At 46.0% G+C, this 12,064-nt stretch overlaps 1 protein-coding gene across 1 annotated transcript in view; it reads left to right on the top strand.

Moving 5' to 3' along the window:
- LOC135549443 (cell adhesion molecule 2-like) overlaps positions 1 to 11,625 on the top strand; it is a 1,019,298-nt gene extending 1,007,673 nt beyond the window's left edge. Inside the window, exon 8 of the mRNA XM_064979411.1 lies at positions 6,739 to 11,625. Within this exon, the coding sequence (XP_064835483.1) occupies positions 6,739 to 6,854 (116 nt within the window). The 3' untranslated portion in view covers positions 6,855 to 11,625. The remainder of the gene's footprint in view (positions 1 to 6,738) is intronic.
- The last annotated feature ends 439 nt before the right edge of the window (positions 11,626 to 12,064 follow it).

The following is a 12,064-nucleotide window of genomic DNA, read 5'->3' as shown; positions in this document are numbered from 1 at the left end:
TCCTGATAGCAACACACCTGACTACAGGTCTCCTGATAGTAACACACCTGACTACAGGTCTCCTGATAGTAACACACCTGACTACAGGTCTCCTGATAGTAACACACCTGACTACAGGTCTCCTGACAGTAACACACCTGACTACAGGTCTCCTGATAGTAACACACCTGACTACAGGTCTCCTGATAGTAACACACCTGACTACAGGTCTCCTGACAGTAACACACCTGACTACAGGTCTCCTGATAGTAACACACCTGACTACAGGTCTCCTGATAGTAACACACCTGACTACAGGTCTCCTGATAGTAACACACCTGACTACAGGTCTCCTGATAGTAACACACCTGACTACAGGTCTCCTGATAGTAACACACCTGACTACAGGTCTCCTGATAGTAACACACCTGACTACAGGTCTCCTGATAGTAACACACCTGACTACAGGTCTCCTGATAGTAACACACCTAACTAACACCTGACTACAGGTCTCCTGATAGTAACACACCTGACTACAGGTCTCCTGATAGTAACACACCTAACTAACACCTGACTACAGGTCTCCTGATAGTAACACACCTGACTACAGGTCTCCTGATAGTAACACACCTAACTAACACCTGACTACAGGTCTCCTTTTAGTAACACACCTGACTACAGGTCTCCTGATAGTAACACACCTGACTACAGGTCTCCTTTTAGTAACACACCTGACTACAGGTCTCCTGATAGTAACACACCTGACTACAGGTCTCCTGATAGTAACACACCTAACTAACACCTGACTACAGGTCTCCTGATAGTAACACACCTGACTACAGGTCTCCTGATAGTAACACACCTAACTAACACCTGACTACAGGTCTCCTTTTAGTAACACACCTGACTACAGGTCTCCTGATAGTAACACACCTGACTACAGGTCTCCTTTTAGTAACACACCTGACTACAGGTCTCCTGATAGTAACACACCTGACTACAGGTCTCCTTTTAGTAACACACCTGACTAACACCTAACTACAGGTCTCCTGATAGTAACACACCTGACTACAGGTCTCCTGATAGTAACACACCTGACTACAGGTCTCCTGATAGTAACACACCTGACTACAGGTCTCCTGATAGTAACACACCTGACTACAGGTCTCCTTTTAGTAACACACCTGACTACAGGTCTCCTGATAGTAACACACCTGACTACAGGTCTCCTTTTAGTAACACACCTGACTACAGGTCTCCTGATAGTAACACACCTGACTACAGGTCTCCTGATAGTAACACACCTGACTACAGGTCTCCTGATAGTAACACACCTGACTACAGGTCTCCTGATAGTAACACACCTGACTACAGGTCTCCTGATAGTAACACACCTGACTACAGGTCTCCTGATAGTAACACACCTGACTACAGGTCTCCTGATAGTAACACACCTGACTACAGGTCTCCTGATAGTAACACACCTGACTACAGGTCTCCTGATAGTAACACACCTGACTACAGGTCTCCTGATAGTAACACACCTGACTACAGGTCTCCTGATAGTAACACACCTGACTACAGGTCTCCTGATAGTAACACACCTGACTACAGGTCTGCTGATAGTAACACACCTGACTACAGGTCTCCTTTTAGTAACACACCTGACTAACACCTGACTACAGGTCTCCTGATAGTAACACACCTGACTACAGGTCTCCTGATAGTAACACACCTGACTAACACCTGACTACAGGTCTCCTGATAGTAACACACCTGACTACAGGTCTCCTGATAGTAACACACCTGACTACAGGTCTCCTGATAGTAACACACCTGACTACAGGTCTCCTGATAGTAACACACCTGACTAACACCTGACTACAGGTCTCCTGATAGTAACACACCTGACTACAGGTCTCCTGATAGTAACACACCTGACTACAGGTCTCCTGATAGTAACACACCTGACTACAGGTCTCCTGATAGTAACACACCTGACTACAGGTCTCCTGATAGTAACACACCTGACTACAGGTCTCCTGATAGTAACACACCTGACTACAGGTCTCCTGATAGTAACACACCTGACTACAGGTCTCCTGATAGTAACACACCTGACTAACACCTAACTACAGGTCTCCTGATAGTAACACACCTGACTTCAGGTCACCTGATAGTAACACACCTGACTACAGGTCTCCTGATAGTAACACACCTGACTACAGGTCTCCTGATAGTAACACACCTGACTACAGGTCTCCTGATAGTAACACACCTGACTACAGGTCTCCTGATAGTAACACACCTGACTACAGGTCTCCTGATAGTAACACACCTGACTACAGGTCTCCTGATAGTAACACACCTGACTAACACCTGACTACAGGTCTCCTGATAGTAACACACCTGACTACAGGTCTCCTGATAGTAACACACCTGACTACAGGTCTCCTGATAGTAACACACCTGACTACAGGTCTCCTGATAGTAACACACCTGACTACAGTTCTCCTTTTAGTAACACACCTGACTACAGGTCTCCTGATAGTAACACACCTGACTACAGGTCTCCTGATAGTAACACACCTGACTACAGGTCTCCTGATAGTAACACACCTGACTACAGGTCTCCTTTTAGTAACACACCTGACTACAGGTCTCCTGATAGTAACACACCTGACTACAGCTCTCCTGATAGTAACACACCTGACTACAGGTCTCCTGATAGTAACACACCTGACTAACACCTAACTACAGGTCTCCTGATAGTAAAACACCTGACTACAGGTCTCCTGATAGTAACACACCTGACTATAGGTCTCCTGATAGTAACATACCTGACTACAGGTCTCCTGATAGTAACACACCTGACTACAGGTCTCCTGATAGTAGCACACCTGACTACAGGTCTCCTAATAGTAACACACCTGACTACAGGTATCATGATAGTAACACACCTGACTACAGGTCTCCTGATAGTAACACACCTGACTACAGGTCTCATTATAGTAACACACCTGACTACAGGTCTCCTGATAGTAACACACCTGACTACAGGTATCATGATAGTAACACACCTGACTAACACCTGACTACAGGTATCATGATAGTAACACACCTGACTAACACCTGACTACAGGTATCATGATAGTAACACACCTGACTAACACCTGACTACAGGTCTCCTTTTAGTAACACACCTGACTAACACCTGACTACAGGTCTCCTGATAGTAACACACCTGACTATAGGTCTCCTGATAGTAACACACCTGACTACAGGTCTCCTGATAGTAACACACCTGACTACAGGTCTCCTGATAGTAGCACACCTGACTACAGGTCTCCTAATAGTGACACACCTGACTACAGGTATCATGATAGTAACACACCTGACTACAGGTCTCCTGATAGTAACACACCTGACTACAGGTCTCATTATAGTAACACACCTGACTACAGGTCTCCTGATAGTAACACACCTGACTACAGGTATCATGATAGTAACACACCTGACTACAGGTCTCCTGATAGTAACACACCTGACTACAGGTCTCATTATAGTAACACACCTGACTACAGGTCTCCTGATAGTAACACACCTGACTACAGGTCTCCTGATAGTAACACACCTAACTACAGGTCTCCTTTTAGTAACACACCTGACTAACACCTGACTAACACCTGACTACAGGTCTCCTGATAGTAACACACCTGACTACAGGTCTCCTGATAGTAACACACCTGACTACAGGTCTCCTGATAGTAACACACCTGACTACAGGTCTCCTTTTAGTAACACACCTGACTAACACCTGACTACAGGTCTCCTGATAGTAACACACCTGACTACAGGTCTCCTTTTAGTAACACACCTGACTAACACCTGACTACAGGTCTCCTGATAGTAACACACCTGACTACAGGTCTCCTGATAGTAACACACCTGACTACAGGTCTCCTGATAGTAACACACCTGACTACAGGTCTCCTTTTAGTAACACACCTGACTAACACCTGACTACAGGTCTCCTGATAGCAACACACCTGACTACAGGTCTCCTGATAGTAACACACCTGACTACAGGTCTCCTGATAGTAACACACCTGACTACAGGTCTCCTGATAGTAACACACCTGACTACAGGTCTCCTGATAGTAACACACCTGACTACAGGTATCCTGATAGTAACACACCTGACTACAGGTCTCCTGATAGTAACACACCTGACTACAGGTCTCATGATAGTAACACACCTGACTAACACCTAACTACAGGTCACCTGATAGTAACACACCTGACTACAGGTCTCCTGATAGTAACACACCTGACTACAGGTCTCCTGATAGTAACACACCTGACTACAGGTCTCCTGATAGTAACACACCTGACTACAGGTCTCATGATAGTAACACACCTGACTAACACCTGACTACAGGTCTCCTGATAGTAACACACCTGACTACAGGTCTCCTGATAGTAACACACCTGACTACAGGTCTCCTTTTAGTAACACACCTGACTAACACCTGACTACAGGTCTCCTGATAGTAACACACCTGACTACAGGTCTCCTTTTAGTAACACACCTGACTAACACCTGACTACAGGTCTCCTGATAGTAACACACCTGACTACAGGTCTCCTGATAGTAACACACCTGACTACAGGTCTCCTGATAGTAACACACCTGACTACAGGTCTCCTTTTAGTAACACACCTGACTAACACCTGACTACAGGTCTCCTGATAGTAACACACCTGACTACAGGTCTCCTTTTAGTAACACACCTGACTAACACCTGACTACAGGTCTCCTGATAGCAACACACCTGACTACAGGTCTCCTGATAGTAACACACCTGACTACAGGTCTCCTGATAGTAACACACCTGACTACAGGTCTCCTGATAGTAACACACCTGACTACAGGTCTCCTGATAGTAACACACCTGACTACAGGTATCCTGATAGTAACACACCTGACTACAGGTCTCCTTTTAGTAACACACCTGACTACAGGTCTCCTTTTAGTAACACACCTGACTAACACCTGACTACAGGTCTCCTGATAGCAACACACCTGACTACAGGTCTCCTGATAGTAACACACCTGACTACAGGTCTCCTGATAGTAACACACCTGACTACAGGTCTCCTGATAGTAACACACCTGACTACAGGTCTCCTGATAGTAACACACCTGACTACAGGTCTCCTGATAGTAACACACCTGACTACAGGTCTCCTGATAGTAACACACCTGACTACAGGTCTCCTGATAGTAACACACCTGACTACAGGTCTCCTGATAGTAACACACCTGACTACAGGTCTCCTGATAGTAACACACCTGACTACAGGTCTCATGATAGTAACACACCTGACTAACACCTAACTACAGGTCACCTGATAGTAACACACCTGACTACAGGTCTCCTGATAGTAACACACCTGACTACAGGTCTCCTGATAGTAACACACCTGACTACAGGTCTCCTGATAGTAACACACCTGACTACAGGTCTCATGATAGTAACACACCTGACTAACACCTGACTACAGGTCTCCTGATAGTAACACACCTGACTACAGGTCTCCTGATAGTAACACACCTGACTACAGGTCTCCTGATAGTAACACACCTGACTACAGGTCTCCTGATAGTAACACACCTGACTACAGGTCTCCTTTTAGTAACACACCTGACTACAGGTCTCCTGATAGTAACACACCTGACTACAGGTCTCCTGATAGTAACACACCTGACTACAGGTCTCCTTTTAGTAACACACCTGACTACAGGTCTCCTGATAGTAACACACCTGACTACAAGTCTCCTGATAGTAACACACCTGACTACAGGTCTCCTGATAGTAACACACCTGACTAACACCTGACTACAGGTCTCCTGATAGTAACACACCTGACTACAGGTCTCCTGATAGTAACACACCTGACTACAGGTCTCCTGATAGTAACACACCTGACTACAGGTCTCCTGATAGTAACACACCTGACTACAGGTCTCCTGATAGTAACACACCTGACTACAGGTCTCCTGATAGTAACACACCTGACTACAGGTCTCCTTTTAGTAACACACCTGACTACAGGTCTCCTGATAGTAACACACCTGACTACAAGTCTCCTGATAGTAACACACCTGACTACAGGTCTCCTGATAGTAACACACCTGACTAACACCTGACTACAGGTCTCCTGATAGTAACACACCTGACTACAGGTCTCCTGATAGTAACACACCTGACTACAGGTCTCCTGATAGTAACACACCTGACTACAGGTCTCCTGATAGTAACACACCTGACTAACACCTGACTACAGGTCTCCTGATAGTAACACAGTAGGTTTAAAGGTAACCTACTCGACCAACACACCTGATATATAGTGTCTATAGTCCAATTACAATAACCAGGTTTACCTGACCAGCCGCCAAGGTTACACACCAAATACTAACACAACAGATCAACTATGACCAGAGTTTATAGTCCATTGACAATCATCAAGCAGCTGTTCCGGGATGATGTTCCTATTCGGCTCGAAGGGCCATCACGTTTAAAAAAACAGGATTATCACTGACTACGATGGAGCAAGACAGTTTCCAAATGTTTCAAAAACTTTTGTTTCCGTTCTTGTTGTCCAATAGGAATATAACTCAAAATATTGTCTTCCCATTTGTTGTCCAATAGGAACATACCTCAAAATATTGTCTTCCTGACTGTTGTCCAATAGGAACGTACCTGACCAACGAGGCCAAAGGAGCGGACGATGCACCGGATGCTGATACAGCTATCATCAACGCAGAGGGCAACACACATGCTGAGGGGAAGAAGGAGTACTTTATCTAGACTGTAGGGGGCGCTGATCCGCTGCCCCAAAACGTGCTGCCCCCTCTTTCTCTCTCTATCTCCTTATCTCTCTAGCTATCTCTTTCTCTTCACCTCTGTCTCACTGTCTCTCTCTTCACCGATCTATCTCTCTCTCTCTCTCTCTCTTCATCTCTCGCTCTTTCTCTACACCTCTCTCTTTCTCTACGCCTCTCTCTCTTCACCTATATCTCTTTCTCTTCATCTCTCTCTCTCATCACCTCTCTCTCTGTCTCTCTCTCACCACCTCTCTCTCTGTGTCTCTCTCTCCACCTCTCTCCATCTCTCTCTCTCCACCTCGGTCTCTCTCTCTCTCTCTCTCTCTCCACCTCTCTCTCTCTCTCTCACCACTTCTCTCTCTATCTCTCTCTCCATCTCTCTCTCCACCTATCTCTCTCTCTCCACCTCCATCTCTCTCTCTCTCTCTCTCTCTCTCTCTCTCTCTCTCTCTCTCACCACCTCTCTCTCTGTCTCTCTCTCTCCATCTCTCTCTCCACCTATCTTTCTCTCTCCACCTCCATCTCTCTCTCTCTCTCTCTCTCTCCACCTCTGTCTCTCTTCATCTCTCTCTCTCTCCACCTCTCTCCATCTCTCTCTCCACCTATCTTTCTCTCTCCACCTCCATCTCTCTCTCTCTCTCCACCTCTCTCTCTCCATCTGTCTCTCTCCATCTCTCTCTCTCTCTCTCTCTTCACCTATATCTCTTTCTCTTCATCTCTCTCTCTCTCCACCTCTCTCTCTCTATATTTCTTTCTCCACTGCCCCTGCTGCCTCACTGAGGGAACCCCCTGGGCAGTATGCAGAGAGGAAACACTCCTTCTTTTTCCCATCATCCCCCTCTCCTGCTGGCCTTTTTGTTCTATTTTGTTATCATTCCATCCTTCACGTCTTTTTGTCCAACCGCCCTGGTTGACGTTGCCGGCTATCATTTTTAAAGGCCGTCTGGGGATGTTGCCTTTTTATTTCTGATGGTGTTTTATCTGCTAAATAAAAGCCTGAGAATCTGCATATCCACGAGACCACGCCCACCTCTTTATTAAAACCACCTAACTGGATCCCTCAAAAACCACCCGGTCCACAACACACACCCTCCCGGTCCACAACACACACACACTCCCGGTCCACAACACACATCCTCCCGGTCCACAACACACACACACACACACTCCCGGTCCACAACACACACCATCCCGGTCCACAACACACACACACACTCCCGGTCCACAACACACATCCTCCCGGTCCACAACACACACACACACACTCCCGGTCCACAACACACACCCGGTCCACAACACACACACACACACACACACTCCCGGTCCACAACACACACCCGGTCCACAACACACACACACACACACACTCCCGGTCCACAACACACACACACACTCCCGGTCCACAACACACACCCTCCCGGTCCACAACACACACACACACTCCCGGTCCACAACACACACACACACTCCCGGTCCACAACACACACCCTCCCGGTCCACAACACACACACACACACACACACACACACTCCCGGTCCACAACACACACACACACACACCCGGTCCACAACACACACACACACACACTCCCGGTCCACAACACACACACACTCACTCCCTGTCCACAACACACACACACACACACACTCCCTGTCCACAACACACACAGACACTCCATGTCCACAACACCACACACACTCCCTGTCCACAACACACACACACACTCCCTGTCCACAACACACACACTCCCTGTCCACAACACACACACTCCCTGTCCACAACACTGTTGGTTACATGGTGCCTAAATATAAGGCTTTCATTTCATTTATAACTACTTAATGTCATTCATCTACACTGATGATGACAGACACCTGTTATAACTACTCAATGTCTGTTATAACTACTTAATGTCATTCATCTACACTGATGGTGACAGAACCCTGTTATAACTACTCAATGTCTGTTATAACTACTTAATGTCATTCATCTACACTGATGGTGACAGAACCCTGTTATAACTACTCAATGTCTGTTATAACTACTTAATGTCATTCATCTACACTGATGGTGACAGAACCCTGTTATAACTACTTAATGTCATTCATCTACACTGATGGTGACAGAACCCTGTTATAACTACTCAATGTCTGTTATAACTACTTAATGTCATTCATCTACACTGATGGTGACAGAACCCTGTTATAACTACTTAATGTCATTCATCTACACTGATGGTGACAGAACCCTGTTATAACTACTTAATGTCATTCATCTCCACTTCCCCTTCACTGTCCCCTTCCCCTTCTCTCCCCTTTACTGTCCCCTTCACTGTCCTCTTCCACTGTCCCCTTCTCTCTCCCCTTTACTGTCCCCTTCACTGTCCTCTTCACTGTCCCCTTCTCTCTCCCCTTTACTGTACTCTTCACTGTCCCCTTCCCCTGTCCTTTTCACTTGACCCCTTCACTGTCCCCTTCACTGTCCTCTTCACTGTCCTCTTCACTGTCCTCTTCTCTCTCCCCTTCACTGTCCTCTTCTCTCTCCCCTTCACTGTCCTCTTCACTGTCCCCTTCTCTCTCCCCTTCACTGTCCCCTTCACTGTCCCCTTCTCTCTCCCCTTCACTGTCCTCTTCCACTGTACCCTTCCCCTGTCCTCTTCACTTGTCCCCTTCACTGTCCCCTTCTCTCTCCCCTTCACTGTCCCCTTCACTGTCCTCTTCACTGTCCCCTTCTCTCTCCCCTTCACTGTCCACTTCACTGTCCTCTTCCACTGTCCTCTTCTCTCTCCCCTTCACTGTCCCCTTCACTGTCCTCTTCCACTGTCCCCTTCACTGTCCTCTTCACTGTCCCCTTCTCTCTCCCCTTCACTGTCCCCTTCACTGTCCTCTTCACTGTCCCCTTCTCTCTCCCCTTCACTGTCCTCTTCACTGTCCCCTTCTCTCTCCCCTTCACTGTCCCTTTCTCTCTCCCCTTCACTGTCCCCTTCTCTCTCCCCTTCACTGTCCCCTTCACTGTCCCCTTCTCTCTCCCCTTCACTGTCCCCTTCTCTCTCCCCTTCACTGTCCCCTTCACTGTCCTCTTCCACTGTCCTCTTCTCTCTCCCCTTCACTGTCCCCTTCACTGTCCCCTTCACTGTCCTCTTCACTGTCCTCTTCACTGTCCCCTTCTCTCTCCCCTTCACTGTCCCCTTCACTGTCTCCTTCACGGTCCTCTTCACTGTCCCCTTCTCTCTCCCCTTCACTCTCCCCTTCTCTCTCCCCTTCACTGTCCCCTTCACTGTCCTCTTCACTGTCCCCTTCACTGTCCCCTTCACTGTCCCCTTCACTGTCCCCTTCTCTCTCCCCTTCACTGTCCCGTTCTCTCTCCCCTTCACTGTCCCCTTCACTGTCCTCTTCACTGTCCCCTTCTCTCTCCCCTTCACTGTCCTCTTCCACTGTACCCTGACTAAAATTGTATTCAAGAGAATTATAGACTTGGAAACAGGAGAAGTTGCGCCCTGTACGGCACGAAATGACAAAGGTTGTACAACACCCACTGTACTCAGGAGAAGATGCCCCGTTGTACGATATAATAGACAGAGGTTTTGTGTTGTGAGATATGATATCTGTGTACTTTGTTCATCATGTTTCCATTATGGGGGTCTTTAAAAACCACTGATCCTTAAAATGACACTCGGTATAATTCCGAATACCAAAAATGTACGAAATCGATGCAGGGGCGAAGGTTTATATCAAATGAAACAACAATCAATTAAATGTCTTGCTTTTTATTATACACAATCATGATTAATAATTATGCTGATTAATTCCTGCTGTCTGTGTATCCATGATGTATCTGTCTGTATGTTCCTGCTCAGAAGCCCCGCTTCACAGTGTCACCACGGCAACAGTTTCTACAGCACCATCGGTTGCCATGGGGATCGAGAACCACACCATATGTTGGGTTGTAGAGTTGTGTTGTGTTGTGTGGATATTAGAAGTTGAACAATTTTATTGTTCTTTTATTTATTTTTGAAACTTTTTAATATATTTTAAGAGTTTATTTTATATTTATTTTACAACCCTAGTTGAAATAAGAGCAGAGAAATTGGCTTTCCCTAATTAAACCCTGATAAGATAAAACGTATGGTTTATTCAACATAATAACAGACCAGTCAGTGTTCTTATTTACAAACAGTATCATTTGTCTTTTGTCTTAAGCTTTGTTAATACGCTTCTAAGCCCCTCTCCTTGTGCATACGGCTGTATACTGCATCTGCTACATGTGGTAAATAGTGAAAAATGTTGTTCGATTTTGGGATCCCTTATACCTTTCAGATGTGTTCATTAGCCAATTGATCTATTTTTAAAGGAGTTTCCACCACTGTTATCTAAGTGATACACTTGTTTTTTTGCAGGGCGTTAGCACATGGCAATGTATATACTGTGTAAGTACGGAATCTTTGGTAATACATGTTTGTTTGTTTTCATTTTCCAGATCTCATCTTTAATTTTTGGATTTAAAAAAAAAATGTTGAGGAGGCCAGTGGTTTGTCGTAGTGTTGGTGACATGCAGATCAGAAAGGTTTAGAGAAGATTGGTAGATTTTGATGAGTGTCAGGGAGTCTATGGGTACAGATTGTTAGCTAGCGTATTTGCTTTCTCTCTTGGCTAACTGCTGAGCTAACGTCATTAGCTAGCATCCAACATTACACTTTGTTAGCTTTTTCTTTAGTTGGCTGTGTTAGCTAGCTGACTAGAGATAAATAGAGGACTCGTCTTTGTGTCTGTGTCGTTATTGTGTCTGTGACAGCGTTGGCTTTTTCAAAGTCGTCAATTTTCTTCTTCACAATTCTGATCCCTGCAGAAGATGGCCCTTTGTCCACCAGAGAACTAGGACTAACATTGTATATGGCTAGCTCCAACACCACACTTCTTTAACCTGCTCCAACACCACACTTCTTTAACTAGCTCCAACACAACACTTCTTTAACCTGCTCCAACACCACACTTCTTTAACCTGCTCCAACACAACACTTCTTTAACCTGCTCCAACACCACACTTCTTTAACCTGCTCCAACACCACACTTATTTAACTAGCTCCAACACCACACTTCTTTAACCTGCTCCAACACCACACTTCTTTAACCTGCTCCAACACAACACTTCTTTAACCTGCTCCAACACAACACTTCTTTAACCTGCTCCAACACCACA

This window comes from Oncorhynchus masou, chromosome 12, assembly GCF_036934945.1.
Source record: "Oncorhynchus masou masou isolate Uvic2021 chromosome 12, UVic_Omas_1.1, whole genome shotgun sequence".
NCBI lineage: Eukaryota > Metazoa > Chordata > Actinopteri > Salmoniformes > Salmonidae > Oncorhynchus > Oncorhynchus masou.
This window is presented reverse-complemented; position numbering and strand designations above follow the sequence as displayed.